The 17,497-nt window shown below is 28.5% G+C and overlaps 4 protein-coding genes across 4 annotated transcripts; 2 read left to right on the top strand and 2 right to left on the bottom strand.

Moving 5' to 3' along the window:
- Nucleotides 1-1,847: 1,847 nt before the first annotated feature.
- On the top strand, nucleotides 1,848-9,569 carry PmUG01_05038300 (conserved Plasmodium protein, unknown function; the record flags this gene model as incomplete). The annotated part of the gene is made up of 6 exons (XM_029003601.1): nucleotides 1,848-7,757; nucleotides 8,064-8,170; nucleotides 8,373-8,642; nucleotides 8,905-8,981; nucleotides 9,144-9,309; nucleotides 9,446-9,569. 6 exons carry the CDS (start codon nucleotides 1,848-1,850, stop codon nucleotides 9,567-9,569), a joined length of 6,654 nt encoding a protein of 2,217 aa, XP_028860530.1.
- A 274-nt stretch (nucleotides 9,570-9,843) lies between these two features.
- Nucleotides 9,844-11,367, bottom strand: PmUG01_05038200 (conserved Plasmodium protein, unknown function; the record flags this gene model as incomplete). The annotated part of the gene is made up of 1 exon (XM_029003599.1): nucleotides 9,844-11,367. One exon carries the CDS (start codon nucleotides 11,365-11,367, stop codon nucleotides 9,844-9,846), a length of 1,524 nt encoding a protein of 507 aa, XP_028860529.1.
- Nucleotides 11,368-12,990: 1,623 nt separating this feature from the next.
- Nucleotides 12,991-14,726, top strand: PmUG01_05038100 (conserved Plasmodium protein, unknown function; the record flags this gene model as incomplete). The annotated part of the gene is made up of 6 exons (XM_029003598.1): nucleotides 12,991-13,195; nucleotides 13,377-13,435; nucleotides 13,741-13,862; nucleotides 14,071-14,195; nucleotides 14,504-14,561; nucleotides 14,687-14,726. The coding sequence occupies 6 exons, from the start codon at nucleotides 12,991-12,993 to the stop codon at nucleotides 14,724-14,726; spliced, it is 609 nt and encodes a 202-aa protein (XP_028860528.1).
- A 456-nt stretch (nucleotides 14,727-15,182) lies between these two features.
- RRF2 (ribosome-recycling factor, putative) lies at nucleotides 15,183-15,977 on the bottom strand (the record flags this gene model as incomplete). Its single annotated transcript, XM_029003597.1, has 1 exon — nucleotides 15,183-15,977. One exon carries the CDS (start codon nucleotides 15,975-15,977, stop codon nucleotides 15,183-15,185), a length of 795 nt encoding a protein of 264 aa, XP_028860527.1.
- Nucleotides 15,978-17,497: the final 1,520 nt, after the last annotated feature.

The raw sequence follows: 17,497 nt of genomic DNA, 5'->3' as shown, positions 1-17,497 counted from the left end.
AACTCTTGCCTTTTTTAATTAAAAAGGGAAAACTGTTACAGGTACATAACAGCAAATTATGTCACACAAACAAAATAAAATTTACATACTAATAACATTTCATCGAAATTTATTATTTTCAATGAAGGTTTCTAATAATATGCTATATAATGAAGAAGCACATGAAAAAACTTGTACATTTTATTTTTCTGCATAGCCAAGGATTGCTTTTATTTTTATTTTACTCCAATAGTAATTCTTAAAAAAGAAAAAAAAAAAAAAAAAAAAAAAAAACGTACCAAAATATATTTAATTGTTTTAAATAATTTCCCTTTGAGGTCTCAACTTTGTTTACGAAAAGAAGTTTTTATGACAAGTGTAAAGCACCACATAATTTCATTTTTCCCATTCTTCAATTTTTCAGTCCTGTTTTGTGTTTGGTAAGACAAAACGGCGGCAATACGCATGTGTGTACGCTTTAAAATATACATATATTATACTCGCACATTTATGTCGAATTATCTCTCTTAAAGTGGCATAAATAACTGAACAAAAGATATGATGCTCTCGAAATAAGAGATATAAGAATGAAACCTATAATTTTAAAAATACTCCCGTCAAATAAATGTTCGCTATATATATAAGGCCACATAAAGAGAAAAGGGTTAAAATTGATGTTGTAATTTTATTTTGTTCTTATTTTACTTTATTTTATTTCTATTTTACTTTTATTTTATTTTGTCTTTATTTCTTTTTTTTTTTTTTCCCATTTCACTTCAAATTTGGCGTTACTGTTTTTGACAGTCAAGCAAAATGAGGGGTGAATATGCATTAACAAAAAAGATAGATCCACTCGTTTTATAATCCGGCATATAAGTTAACACAATGTTGTTTTAAAAACAAAATGACAAGTTTTATAAAAGTGAGCAAATTTTTATAGAAAGGACAATCGGTTGCTCGAACATATATATGGGGCTTCATATACATGTACATATACGTAAATAATATATATGCATGTGTAATGGAAAAATAAAGCACTAAATGATACAAATGCTTGTATTCCACCGTTCTCGTGCTCTTCGCTTATGATTTTGTGCATATGTGTAATTAAGACAGATATTTACTTTATTTTTTTATTTTATTTTTTTTTTTTTATTGGAACAATGATTTTTTCAACTTATTCCTTTCCTTGTTTTTACAAATTTTATATATTAATTTTGCTTTTTTTTTTTTTTCTTGTTTTGTTCCTTTTAATCTAATCCAGAAGGGACAATATCAAATTTATAAATTTGTTTTATAGCAAAATAGGTCTTTATTCAAAAATCATAATCACCCTAGTTATGCACATATATATTTTTATCGTAATAAATTTCGGAATATTTTTCATTTTTGTTTTCCTCAAAAAAATAGCTAAATTATTTTTCTTACGTAAAAAAAAAAAAAAAAAAAAAAAAAATCCTCAGGCTACGCGCTTTTAATAGTTCTTTTACTTGGCATAACATTGCGTATATTGTGAACATAAACACATATGTATAAACGTACGTATATATATATGAATATATACATATATATACACAATTTAACACACGTACACACGTATACAAAGAGGCTTATTTTTATGGGAAAACAAAATAATCAACCGTTTTGCACTAAACTCGAAAAGCATGAAAAGATGACACATGTGCACACACACATTTAAAATTAAGTGGTCTCTACAATATTTCGTAAAAGGAAAAAAATAAAACAGAAATTAGCAAAAAGGAAGCATAATACAGCAAGAGCTAAGCATCAAAATAGCAATAATAAAGCAGGTAATATCAAAAACAACATCTGCTAATCATAAGATTAAAAAAATTGAACTCACAGAAATGAAAAACTGTTCAACGTTTAGGGAAAAGCTCAAAAGCTTCCTTCAGAACAAGAAGAAAAGAGAAGACATCATAACTGAAAATAAAAAAAAAAAAGAAAAATTTTTTGACGTAAATAATTTTAAAGTGCATATAAAGGAAGAGCTAAGGGAAAAGGATGTTCAGGTAACAGTAAGAGAACAAGTGGAAGAAGAGGCAGAGAGAAAAAAGGCAAGCCACGAAGAACTGGTAGAAGAATATATAGCAACGCACAGCGGGAAAAACCGTAGCAGGAACAGTAACAGTAACAATAATGATATTGGAAATAGGAATGATGATGAAAATAGCAATCATGATGGAAATAACAATAATGATAGAAACAACAATAATGATAGAAACAACAATAATAATGGAAACAGCAATAATGATAAAAACAACAATAATAATGGAAACAGCAATAATGATAAAAACAACAATAATAATGGAAACAGCAATAATGATGGCGATTGCAGTGGTGGGCGAGTTATGGACGACAAAATGCGGTGGAATCCAGATGGAGTTGTTCCCCCTCTTCACAATTTTGATAAGACACAAGAAAAAATAAATAATGTAAAAAAAAAAAATGGGGAAGGAAAAAAAAGTAGAATGTATACAAATAACAAGATAATAGTGAGAAATGAAAATAAAAAAAAAAATTCTGAGCAGGAAAAGCTATGTAATACAATTAATAATAAATCTTTTATAAAAATGAAGAAGTTAAAACTAAAAGTTAGTAACAGATATTTAAGTAAATGCGAAGATATTACCTGTGAATACTTAAAACAGTACGACAGAGATGTAACTAACTACATAGATGAAATAAAGGAAAATATATTTATAAAAGCAAGTTTGCTAAAAAAAGAAATGGAAAGCACCCTCAATCTGATAGAAAGACATATTGAAGAAACAGTTAACTTACAGTGGAATGTGAAGGGTATAAATACGTGTGAACAAAATGACTACAAAAGTCGCTATGAGATTAATGTAAAATATTATGAACATTTAATGAACTCACATATATATGACAGAATCATCAATATTAATGGTGATAGTAGTAATGGAAATGTCTCTACTAGTAATGATAACACCGATGTTATGGCAGAAGAGATTAAAGTGTACATATCAAACGAAATAAAAAAAAAAGTAGATGAAAAAAGAGCTATGATCAAAGACAAATGGGTAACTATTCAAAAATCATTTACAACATTAAATGAATATATAAAAAATTTTACTTTATATTTTGAAAAAAAACAAGATGACTGTATGAAAGGAGTAAATACTTATACAGAACAATTAGAAGTAAAGTTAAAAGAGACCATATTTTTTACAACAAAACAAGTATATGATATAATTAATGATAAAAATGAAAACAATAAACAGTTCTTTTTAGTATTCTTAAGTCATTTTAATGATTATATATTAAAGATATATAATTATGTATATGATAAATATTCTAAATGTGAAACTCTGTTCTTTCCTATTATTAATGGAAATGACTATATACACACTTGTCATATTTATTCTTTGATATCACAAAATTTTATGAAGAATTTATCAAATGAAAAAGTATTAACACACTTAATAAAAATGCTTCAAGTTAATTATATTACCATATATAATAAAAGGAATACACTTAAAAAGGAACAGTTCTTCTATGATTTTTTTTCTATAGATGATACTTACCACGACTTCTACATCTATTTGAATAAATATTATGAAGAGTACATCAAACGATATGACGAAATAAAAGTTAAGATATTGCTCTACAGGCACATTATTTTCGGCATCTTTTTCGATTTAAAAAATTTTCTATCCATCATTGGTTGTAAGAGGGGGCCACAAAGGGAGGCAAAAAAAAATAAAAAAAAAAGGGAAATAAACGATATGGACGTAATGAACAAAATGGACAAAGTGGACGTAATGAACGAAATGGGCGAAGTGGACGTAATGAACGAAATGGGCGAAGTGGACGTAATGAACGAAATGGGCGAAGTGGACGTAATGAACAAAATGGGCGAAGTGGACGTAATGAACAAAATGGACAAAGTGGACGTAATGAACGAAATGGGCGAAGTGGACGTAATGAACGAAATGGACAAAGTGGACGTAATGAACAAAATGAACAAAAGAAGGGAAAGCAAAACGGGATCACCCAAGGGTGGTGTAGACGTAGACGTAGACCCAGTTGTAGACAAAAGTGCACACGAAAAAATTTACGAGGACACAATGACTGGTACTTCCCCCTTACGTGGCGTAGCTCCCACGTTTGACTGTAGGAAGAAGGACGGAGTTGGTAGCAGAGCCAATGAAAGAAGAAGAATTAGGAACAGAAGCAGGAGCAAAAATAGACGTAGAAGCAGATGCAATGGTAACGACGCGGAGAAAGAACGAGACACAGAAAAGGGAAGAAAAAATGTGGGTGGTGAAAAACAAAACAGAGATGTAAATGTACGAAGCGACGAGGAAAGTATGATGAACTGTCTAAATAAAAACAAGAAGACGTTTGAAAGTTCCATATCAAATATTTTGAACTACTACAATGTACTAAATCTTCGAGATGATTATTTCTTATTAACTTTTTTTGGATTAATAGAATCATTAAAAAGAGATATATTTGTAACACACGCTGAAATTGATAGGAAGATAAAAAAGAATGTACATTATTGTGAGATAAGAAGTTATAGCATAAAACAAGAGTTGCACATACTACTAAATGAGTATAATAAAAATATGAACAAATGCTTAAAATGTAATGATTATATTGAATTAAATAAATTTTTACTAATTAATGAAGAAAGAGAAAATAGATTGTTAACATTTATAAAAAGCGCACAAGAAGAAATATATAGCCTTAACGACAATTTTATCACAGAATTAAGAGAATACTCATATAAATTCTTTTCCTTTGTATTGAAGAAGGCCAAGATAATAAGCTCTGATGAGGAAGAAACTGTGGAGGGAAACAAAGAGAAAAAGAAAATGAACAAAAATTGCATTGAAAGAGATGTCAATAGTACTTTTTTGCAAGATAACGGAGTAAGAAAACAAGGGGGTACCTCCACTAGAACCAGCGACAAGCCTACTACTAAGGGTCAACGCAAAGGCGCGAAGACTTCAAGCGAAGGGATAAATGGAAATGACGCCGAAGTAGCAGCGGAACTAGCAGAAGAGGTAGAGGCAGACGCAGGGAAAGATGAGGAGATTAGCACACCCAAGTGTGTTGTCGAAGAGAACGAAAGGGATATAGTGAAACAGCTAGTTAAGGGTAACTATACATACATATACAATGAATCCAACATCATGCAGTACACATATGATAATTATAAGCATAACATGAAAGGTCTACTCTATAGCACCAAGAATAAGAACTCTGGAGATATACTCTACAAAAAAAATGAAAAAAAGATGAGTACAAGTAAATATAAAAAGGAAAAAGAAAAAAAGGTAAAAAATAATTACATAACAAAGGAAAAAAATGTCATAAGAAAGAATATAGTTCACATCATGAGAGAAATAAATCTTCAAAGTGGAAGAAGGAAAAATGAAGAACAGACTAATACTATGCAAGATAAGAACTATAACCTTGATGGACATACCAGCAACGATATAATAATGAATGAAGAATTTTACTGTATGATCCTTTATAGTTCACTAAATTATGACGAGATCCTATTCAATATCAGTCAATTGAAAAATGGGTTTGAAGCTTTTGTGAGAGGATACTACGAATATTTCAAAAATATGATGCTGGAATTTCTTCTAAAAATAAAAATGAATTTAGAAAAAGAAGAGTACATAAAATGCTTCGAAAAAATAGACTTAGGTATTATATACGAAGAGGTAATTAAAAAAAATCAAGCACAGATAAACGAAATAAGAATAAGATTAAAAGAAAATTTTTTAAAAAATAAAGATATATTTAATAATCTTACACACAAATTAAAAGAATTAATAAAAGAATATGACTATACTATTAAAGATATTAATTATGATAAAAATCTCAAAAGTAGCATAAAAAAAGTAGAGCAACTACTACTAGTCGAAAAAATAGACAACTACGAAAATTTTAATAATAAATATAATACTCTAATTAAAAATGTAAAAGATGACTACATGCAGATTGATGAAAACCTACAAAATATGATAAATAATTTATCTAAAGAAATAAAAAAATTAGAAAAATACTGTAAAATGGTTTGTAGAATAGGGGAAAAGAATATAGATCATAACGAGTTAACAACTACTTTGCAAATGTCAAGTGAGTTCCTTCAATATTTAACTAAGAAGAAAGAAAATTTCTCAAATATGTACAATGCAAACGTTTATATTTTTAATAACAAAATTAAGATTATTTTATCTAACAGGGATAACACTATAGATGGAGCAAATTCAAAACTTACCCCCGACAAAGACATGATAAATTATTTATCTATAAAGGAAGAGATAAAGAATAAAATTCTCCTCTTTTATCTTTTAATACATTACATTAAGAAGTACATATTTGATTCAACTTGTCAAGAGCATAAGTTGAAGAGAAAAGAAAACAATAAGGATATGGGAAAAAAAAATGTAACGAATAATTGTCTTATACCACCTAACATAGCAATACAAACACGTTCATGCGATAAAACTTCCTCATTCCATAATTTACTAAGTAACAAGAAAAGGAGCAAATACTACCAACAGGATGATAAAAACATCCTCACCAGTAAAGAAATAAATGCTGGAAGGAAATATAACGAAATAGAAAACACAATATATCAACTAAACGTATTTCAAAAAATTAAGAAAATATATGAATTAGACATAAAAGGGGAAAATTCTTTTTTGAGCAGTTTTTTTCTTTCTTCCTTAATTTTTCAAAATATTAGCGAGTTGGTATCTACCCAGAGTTGTGTCGTCTATGAGGACGAGGACTATTCGATAACATTTAAGAATTATGACAAAGGAGGTTCTTCTAAGGAAAACATAACACAAAGAGAAGTGGATGAAAAAGAAGTGGAGGTAGAGAAGAAGGAATGGAAGTATCTAGGAAAGGAATATCAAGAAAAGGAGCAGTACGAGGATGAGAAACAGGGTGAAGAAAATAAAAATGAGGCAAGAACACAACGACATGTTGATCCTATTGAGGGAGCACTTGTTAGAAGTAACAGACCAAATGCAGATAGAAGTAAAAATGATAGAACTGATTGCCATACAAGTGGAGGTACTTCTTCCCTCAAGCATAATTCTATCACATACCCACACAGCATTACGCTAAAAACGGAAAAAAATAAGCAAGAAAGGAAGCAAGAGAGGAAGCAAAAAACCAGTGTGTGTGCCTCAAAGGGGGGGGCAGATAAAGAAGGTGACAAGAGTGTTGAAGCCAAAAATACACAGTTGAAAAATAATGAACCAAATAAAAATAATGATGGAAATTATAAAATTACACAAACAAGAAAAGATACGAAAGAAAATTATATACATAATATGCTTCTCAGAAAAAATTATTGCGACTTGAAATTTTTTTTCTACATATGTGTATATATTATATATTTGATATGCAAGGTGATAAAATTCGTTGATCATAATATTTTTATTGAGGTAGAAGGGAAATTTAACCACTACATATTCATATATTATGATCTGTCTTATACAATATATAAAAACTCCATTTTAAAAGATAATACACAAAAAAATAAAATATACTTAAAAGATTTAGCAATAAATAAAAAAAGTATGTCATCTTATATTTATTCTCCTAATCATATATTATATAAAGTAGAGTTAACAAATTTGTTTAATTTTGAAAAAGAAGCTGTTTCAAACTTACTTGAAAAACATCTTTTTCAAATTAAGAATTTACAAACTATCGATGAGAATAATAAAAATTTTAAAAAATTGCACACAGAGGTAAGTACTACATAAATATTTCCGTCCATTAGTATAGTAGCATCATCTCTTTGTGAGCTGATAGTAGATCTGCAAAAATGGAAGCAAGTTTTTAGCAGAGCTCTAATACGCTGTTATTTATTTTCATAAAAAGGAAAAAAATTTCTCTTAAAATGCTCCTCAAGGAGGCATTAGTCGCTGCGCACCGCTCAATTGCTTCGTTCTTGCGGCATTCTTCGGGAATATTCGTCTGCACATGTGTATATGCTTACGTATACTGCATACATATACATACATGCCCCTTTTCCCCCTCTTTTTTTACGACAGTACAATAGCGACATATCAGCGCTGGTCCTTTACTTAAAAATTCTATCGAAGAAAATTGCCTATATCATTTTTGATTATATTTACGAACATCACGAAGAGCTAAGCAGGTACAATGCCATTGCGGAATGATTAGGTAGATGAAGCGGCAAGGAAGTAAATATAGCCAATTTGAACATGTAGTCAGGCAGGAAATTTAGACAAGCTGAACATGTAGCTAGACCGAAAATGCCGCAAAATACCTCAATCCGTAGTACCCATGTATTTTGATAAAAACATTTTCCCTTATGTGTTTGTACCCATTTTTTACAGTGAAAGAATAAATAACATGCACATAAATTTTAAAAAAAAGTTTGAAGAAGTGAGCAAACTGCTAAAAATTACGGATGATAAAACTCCTAACATTGTTACATTGAGAAAAAAAGAAATAAAAAGACTTTTAACTTTCTATGTTAAGGGAATAAAAAAAATTTTAGCAAACCATTTATACTCCTTTTATGAAAATCTTTACAGTAATCTTATTTTTTCTGTTCATCTTTTAAATCTTCTTCCTTGTTCTTTCTCTTCGCCACAAGAAGACAAGTAATTTTTGTAAAAATGTAACTCCGTACACAAGTACACACATATTTTTTATTACGTATTCATATATACCGACGTAGTTATAGATATGCATAGTCTTGTTGCACTTACCGAAAACGTAACCTCATCATGCAATTTGCACCGATAGAAACGTTATAATAAATGATACAACCTTTTTCTCTTCATATTTCGTCTATCTTTGTCCTCTTCCTCTTCCACTTCTTATTCGTTGCGCCCTGACTACCCATCCTTCTCTCATTTTCAGCTTTAAAAATAATGTCAAAAAGGGACCAATGCCGCCGAGCCTTCTAAAAATTAATTATGTGGATAAATCCAGTGAATGTGAGTAATTTTACTCTCCAATTTTTGTAAAAACGGATTGACATATACATGCACACACGCGCATGTGTACATATGTATATACATATACAACCTCATCACAACGACGTAAAAGTAGCTGTATCCACACCCATTTACATGTATACGTTGTTAATTCATACTTAGACGACCTAAGCGATCTTCTCAAAAAGATCAAGAAGGTCTATAGCCCAAATGGAGACGAACATAAAAATGAAAAGGAAAAAATAAATATAAGCAACCATGTAAATACGGACGTGTTTTACATGACTTATAGTGAAGATAACTCCTTTATTGCTAATAAATTAGAAAAGTTTGAAAATTAAAAAAAATAAAGTCGCAATTTGTGCATTCATTCGCACATAAAGCATAAAGATATTTACCCATGTACAACAAAAAAACAATTTGGTAATGGTCTAATATTTTTTTTTTTTTTTTCATTTTTTTAGAAAAATTGACAAGTACATGTCAAAATTCTACGAACACATGACAAAAGAGCTGGATAATAAAAAAAAAGAAGTAATAAAAATAATTTCAAACGATAAAAAAATGAACAGAAAGTATTATGAGTGAGGAGGAGGCATGGAAGAAAGAAGCAAGATAGGCAAAATACTGAACGACAAAAAAAAAAAAAAAGGGGGGTATAAAGAGCCGTAAGGGTAGAGAAGAGATTAAGTTGTGAAGCGTGTAAATAGCAAGTAGCTAATCGTGTAAATAGCGAAGTGATTAAATAGGGAGTTAGCAGTAACTATGATATGAACGAAAAAAGAAAACAACATCTAATGGGGTCTGATTAGGAACCTCCCGGACGAGGGGAAAATACCCGCGTACTTCTATCTCTTAGCTATCACGTCTCGTTAAAAACATCCTTAGCCAGCATAGTATAAAACTGGACGAGGCTATATATATGATTAATTTTGTATATCAAACTGTTGTTTAAGTTGATCAGTAAGTCTAAACCGTATACATTTAAATTTTCCATATTATTTTTATAAATATAAAAAGAAGATTCATTTTTATTATTTTCATCCTTCGCTCCATTATTCGACTTGGTGCTAATGTTGTTGATAAGTGACAGATCATTGATCCTTGACAAGGGTAATATGTACGACCTATCATTTTCATTGTCATAGCCATTGTTGTTGTGGTGGTTTCCACTGTAGTTTCCACTGTAGTTTCCTCTGTAGTTTCCGATATAGTTTCCGCTGTATTTATTATTTTTTTTACTCAAGAAATTTTTGGGCATATCTGCTAAGTTATTAAATCTGTCCTCTTCGTGCATTTGGTCTTTTTCCCCCTTTTCATTATTCATTTTGTTATTCGCTTTTTCATTTTCATATCTGTTTAAAGATTCATGATTGTAATTACAAAACTTCTTATTTTTTTGCATGTTTAAGATACCCATCCCCTTTTTAAAGACAACCTCTAAATCTTCGGATAAATTACAGTTAAAATTTACAATTGCATCTAATTTATTTTTTATTTCTAATAATGACACATTTTCATACTCGTTCTCATTACCATTCCCATTCTCATTCAAGTCGTTTATAGTCAGCAACTCATTGGGGTTATTACTATTTATACTGTTGAGTAAAAGTTTATCTTCTAAAATTTTCTTTTCAATCAAACTTTTATTTTCTATTGATCTTATAAACAATGGTAAATATTTCAAAAATGTGAAAATTTTCTTTTTATACTCATTTTCACTTTTTTTAGATTCCACTAATAAATAATAAATTTCATCTGTTGATAACTCAGCAGACGGTCTACTATCATCCGTTGCATCATATTTGTCATATATAACTTCTATATTTTTACTGTCAACTATTTTTACATTTTTGATATAACTTTTTAAATCTTTTTCAACGTATCCTTTCTTTTTTTTCATCTCCTCCTCCTCCTCCTCCTCCATATTCTCTACCTTTTCCACCTTTTCCTCTTCTTTATTTTTATTTTCCCCATTTTCTTCTAATATACTTCTATTATTATTATTATTATTATTATTATCCTTTTCTGAACTATTTGTTACTCCTTTTTCGTTGTCTTTGTTGTTGTTTAATTTCCTGTACTGTTCATATTCATCTAATGATTTACTCAAAAGTAATAAAAAATTTTTTTGCCATAAAACACATAAATTTAGACACAGTAATTTATTTTTATTCGTTGGATCATTTCTCTTAAAATGTTTTTTTAAAATATATTCGACTTTCTCTTCAAATATGTCACTCATATTGTCAAAATATTCTTTATACTTTTCATCAATAAAAACATAGTTATCTTCTTTTTTATTTTCATCTATTTCCATTAGGCCTGAGTCCTTCTGTGCTTTGTTTGTCTTATCGTCGCTTTTCTCATCATAGTACGCTCTCATTCTGCTCCGTAAAATATCGAAGACTACGTTGGAAAGGGGGGAAAAAATTAAATTAAAATAAAATAAAAATAAAAAAAAATTAAGAAAAAATATAATTAAGAAAAAATAAAATTAAGAAAAAATAAAATTAAGAAAAAATAAGATTAAGAAAAAATAAGATTAAGAAAAAATGAAATTAACAAAAAATGAAATTAACAAAAAATGAAATTAACAAAAAATGAAATTAACAAAAAATGAAATTAACAAAAAATAAAATTAAAATAATAATATTAAATTTTACCCACGTAGCGATATAACACATACATACATATGTACATAAATACTCACATAATTGCATAATTATATAATTACATAAGTACGTATATTATTTATATGTAACTTCTAAGCGCCTGCCGCTTACACACACGCGAGCATATGCTTATGTGCGCATTAACACTATCAGAAAATATTACTTTATTCTGCCAATTTTCGAAAGCCTTCAAAATTTCTTCTATTTATATACAAAATTATTAACTTGTAAAAAAAATTTTATAATGCATGAGGATTAGCATAATTGCTTTTTCCCTAGTTTTACTCGTACATTACTCATATTCTTTTTTTCATATATAACTCGTGTTATATTCTAATTTTTTTTTTTTTTAACTTCTGGGCGTTTGCGTATACCCTGTCACATGTGTACTGTTATGCCTATGCGCGCGTACATATTCATATGCTTTTATTAGTACGTATACATCCGTGTATGTATGTATGTATGTATACATGTACATGTTTATTGCTAATGAGCACAATGGATTGCTGTTATTGTTTACTCGCCTTTTTTCTTTTTTCTTTTTATTCCACCCCCTTATATATTTCAAACATAAGAAACTTTTACTAAATTAGTTTTTCTTTTTAATGCGAATTGCTTCAGAGGAAAAGGCGGAAAAAAATTATGAATGTTCGAAAAAAAGGATAAATTTTGTCAGAAAAAAAGGATATATTCCGTTAAAAAAAATGATAATTTTTGGCGTAAAAAAATGGCAAATTTTGGCGTAAAAAAATGGCAAATTTTGGCGTAAAAAAATGGCAAAATGTGGCGTAAAAAAATGGCAAATTTTGCCATAAAAATATGATAATTTTTGTTCTTTGCACTTCTAGCAGTTACAATTTGTATTTTCTTCATTTTTTTTTTTTTTTTTCCAAATTTGCCATTATGCTGTTTATTCTTTCTTCTAATTTCCATTTCCGCACTCCATATTTTCCAAATTATGTTCCCTTTCCGAATGTGTCTATTATCTTAACAGATCTTTCGCACTAAATTTATGCATAATCATTTTTTCGCCTTCTCTTCCGTCGTTTTTTATTATGATGGAATGGTAAAACACAAGTATCTCTCTGCACAGGCAAAGGAAAAAAAGTGTAAAATTTCAAAGCAGCTATTATTATTATTCAAAAATTATAAAAAAATCAGCGTGAAAAAATAAACGAAAAAAATATGCTGCAAAAAGTAGATGCTAACGAATAAACGTAAATAATAGTGACATAAAAAAAAAAGTGTGCAAAAATAATAAAAAAAAAAAAAAAAAATAAATATATATATAAGAAAAGAAAAGAAAACAAAACTAAACAAACGAAACACAAAATATGAATGATAAAGTAATTACGAGGGATCCCCAATCAACCGGTCTGATAGACCTACAAGTGGAGTTAATGCCCACAGAGAATAACTCATGTGATATGATAGGGATGTATAAAAAAAAAAAACTAAAGGAAATTATAAAAAGAGTGTATGTCGGAAATTACGAAGATTCAAAGAACGTCTTACTGCTTAGCAGAACCTGCATCACGCGTACGAAAAGGCAAAAGTGAATAAAAAGGAAAATAAAAAAAAAAAAAATGAATAAAAATGAAGATAAAAAAATGAATAAAAATGAAATGCATAAAAATAGCAAGATATAATACATCATGCTTTTTCCAACTGCGTAACCTCTACGCAACCTTAAAAACTTGTCCTCCTTATTTCACCGCAGATATTATAATCATACGGTGCTCCAAAGAAGAACACACAGCAAGAATAATCTACCCGCATGTAATTTAAAATAATCAATGCGTAAACTACATTTGTTTTTATACGTTCTTAATAAGGCGGGGAAAAAAAAAAGAAAAAAAAGAAAAAAGAAAAACAAAAATAAAAAGAAAAGCAAAAAAAAATAAAAATAAAATAAAATAAACCAATAGATAAATGATATATAAACAAACGAAATAAACAAAGTATGCAAAATGCATGAAATGTATACCTCTAATCGTGCTAGTCTACGCTGATAACTCCACACACATACACAATTCCACATTGAATGTTTACGTTCTTAACACCCTATATATATATATATATAGAAGTTCGAGTACTACATTATCGACTTTAATGAAGAACTCAAGTTTACAAGTTGTTCCCATTTTAAGTACTTGCTAGATGAAATACTCCTAGAAAATGAGAAAAACAAAGTGTTTGTACACAGGTATTTTGAAAAATATATTTATGCCATTGTTGCAAAGTCTGCTTCTCAACACGATGATGTGAGGATATGTTACTTATGTGATGAAGTACCGGCACATCTATACACATTTATACATACGCGCATAAAATTTGCACGTTCATTTGTCTTGCATCGAACTGTTCAGACTTATATTGTAAACCCCCCCTTTTGCAAATAATAATGTTTATAGCTACTTCTCTCTTAAGAATATATTGTCACTAATCATATATTACATAGTCACAACGTACAATTCTGAAATAGAAGATGCTATTTCGTACGTTAACAAATTGATCCCTAATTTTGTGATACCCATCGGTAATGTTTTCTTTAATTGTTTCTATTTCCGACGTTAAGCAGTGTAACAATGTTTTTTTCCGTTTCTTCCTTTTCTTCCTTTTTCTCCTTGTTTTGCTCTTTTTGTTCTTTTTGCTCTTTTTGTTCTTTTTGCTCTTTTTGCTCTTTTTGTTCTTTTTGCTCTTTTTGCTCTTTTTGCTCTTTTTGCTCTTTTTGCACTTTTTGCACTTTTAGCAGCCCATATGTGTTAGTGCTTTAATTTTCTTTTTTTTTTTTTTTCCCCTCCATTTTTACTCAACGCTACTGTATTTATATTATCTCATTTTTAGAAGATGCCGATAAAATCTACTACTTCACTATAAGGAACAAGTTAACGTATTACCCAGGGTATAATAAATTGAGGGTCATTTCGTTTTCTTTTCCTGTTTGCAGCTTCAAGTTATTACATATGCTAACATATTGCAAGTTATAAATTTTCCTTAAAATTTTTTCTTTTTTCTGTGAACATCCAGAGAGTGCACGAGTATTCAAGATATTAAGGACAAAAAATGAAACGAAAACGAAAATGTTTCGAAGCTAAAAGGAAGGTTTTTATTTTATTTTATTTTTAATTTAATTTTATTTTTATTTTCATTTTTATTTTATTTTCATTTTTATTTTATTTTCATTTTTATTTTATATTTTAGTGGAAAATTGTCATAGGTGTAAAAGACTCCAATGTGACTACGCGCAAGATAAAAAAAATAAAATAAAAATGCTTAACGATATATATACATATATATGTGTATAGCAAAAATGATCAAACTTTAAACATCATACAGACTTAGTTCTACATATCTCTGCTAGTGAACCAAAGAGACCCCCAACCTCACCAGTTGCATGCATTATCGTAATGTAGAAATCCATTCGTACAAATGTGTATAATACTATAATGCATATTACAAACTTGTATGCACCACTATTCTTAGTATAAGCTTGCCATAAGGGGCCAATTTATCCCCAACCCTCTTAGGAATAATTTGTAGTGTATTTTTCATATATCCATTCGATAGCTTTAATTTTTTCCTTTATGTAATTGTCTAATTTTTTCCTCTCTACAATTTTCCATTCGTTTCCCTCTAAATATTTTTCTATGTTATCACGAATTTTATGGCGTACACTTCTTATATCATTTTTAATTTTTTCTAATAAATCTTTGGCTTCTTTCTTTTTTTTTAATTTTATATCATCTGTTAATGCTGAAATTTGCAATAAGATATACTGACCATCATTAGACGTTATAGGATTCCACGAACTAACTTTTAGTTTTAAACTATGTATTATTTTTTGTATATCACTAGTAAGATAAGGAAAGAACTGTATTAATTTAGATGATTTAATAACTACTTGTGCTACATCGGATAATTTCAAATCTTTTTTATCTTTAGTAACAGTTATATTATTAAAAAATTCTACAGTTAAGGTACTGTCAAATATTTTTTTTAATTTATTCTCGAAACTTTTACTAATTTGTTCTATTTTTATATCATATGTTTTGTAGTCAATAATATTTTTTTTTTGTTTTTCACTTCCACTTATTTTTAATTTTTCGTATAAATTTTTCTGTTCTTCTATTTCCTCATTTTTGATATTTGAAATTTTCAATAAATTTCGAATTTTTTTTGTCTCTTTATCTATTTTCTCCTTTTGTTTTTTGCTCCCAAAATTTATCCTCTGCAATAAAACAAAAAAACCATCTTTTTTTAAATACATCATTTGTCCCTTTCCTACTTGAACTGACTTAAGTAATATCCCATTCATCATCTACCACCCGCTCGCTCTTCATGGTACTGATGCGCCCCCTATCGTAAGTTCGCACTAACCTATAAATAAACACATGTAATACATATGAAACATGTATATGGAACATACACATAAAGCATTACGTATATTAGTATGTGCACTCCTATATCTTTATTTGTCATGTATTTACATTCTCTTTAAGGCATTTTTCTTACCTGTTAAAAAAAATATGCAATTCCTTGGCAAAATCACACAGAAAAGTTTAGCTCACATATGAGAAAAAAAAAAAAATTAGAAAATAGAAAACAGGAAAAAGAAAACAGGAAACAGGAAACATGCAAAGTTATATATCAGAAATATGACAAATTAAAAGCTAAATATTAATTATAAAACTGAAAGCGTTAACATAAAAAAAAAAAAAAAATTTAATCCTATTAAAATGAGGAACTGAAAAAATTCCAATTTAAAAAAAAAAAATAAAAACAATTTATTTTGCACTACTGTTTTATTTAGTTTTAGCTCGCTTAATTTTTCCTTCCTTTCATCTGCTCATCGCCCATTATTATATAAGCATAACTGCCTGGACGTATGCGTCAAGGGAATATTTGCCTCCCACCACCTTCAACCAAATAAATTTTTTAAATTTATATGGTTTTTAAAAAATATATATAATATTAGATAATATATAACCTACCACGAATTTCTTCTGAGGCAATATGCTTTATATATCTCTTAATATAAGCGAGGTACACACACATATATATATATATTTGAACGTACTACCTACTTTTCAGCCTTTAGAGAACGTCTTATTCTGTATATCTATTTTCCATTGCTACTTTTATTTATGAGTTTTATTTTTCCTTACACAAGTCGCTTAATATATCATTATCTTTAATATAAAGGGGATTAAAGAAGTGTTCATAATTTTTATTTGCATTTTGATTTTTCTATTCCACCTCCTTACCTTACTTTTCCTTTTTTTTTTTTTTACCTTTTTTTATTTCATTATTTTGATTATAACATTGTTTCATACTAAAAGTTAAAGTTGAAGTTAATTAAAGATAAGAGTTAGCATTCATAAAAAGATTAAATGAGGTCAGAGTAATTTTAAAAAGGAGTATATTGTATATATGAATAAAATAAATAAGATTTGTCAAAAAAGTATTTTATTAAAAAGATGAAATGGGAGAAAAAATAAAAAATGAAAAAGAAAAATTTTAAAGCATTAATAAAAATGGATGGTAAAAAAAAAAAAGACAATTCTATAAACCAATAATTGCATAAAAAAGGGTCACGATCGCCATTTACTGAGTTAACCAAAACAGTATATATAAACACAAAGCGCTAAACTAATGGTGTATACATATGTACGTACATAAATATATATATATATATATATATGCATACTTTCATATATACACAAAATTAAAAACTAAAATCATTTCTACAAACAACCTCTTTCAAAAATATGATGGAATTAAATAGTGAAATGAACACACATATATATACATATATATATATGAGGAAAATATATTTTT

The sequence above is a fragment of the Plasmodium malariae genome (genome assembly GCF_900090045.1).
Source record: "Plasmodium malariae genome assembly, chromosome: 5".
NCBI classification, from domain to species: Eukaryota; Apicomplexa; class Aconoidasida; order Haemosporida; family Plasmodiidae; genus Plasmodium; species Plasmodium malariae.
Note: the sequence above shows the minus strand (reverse complement) of the source record. Positions and strands in the feature narration are given on the sequence as shown.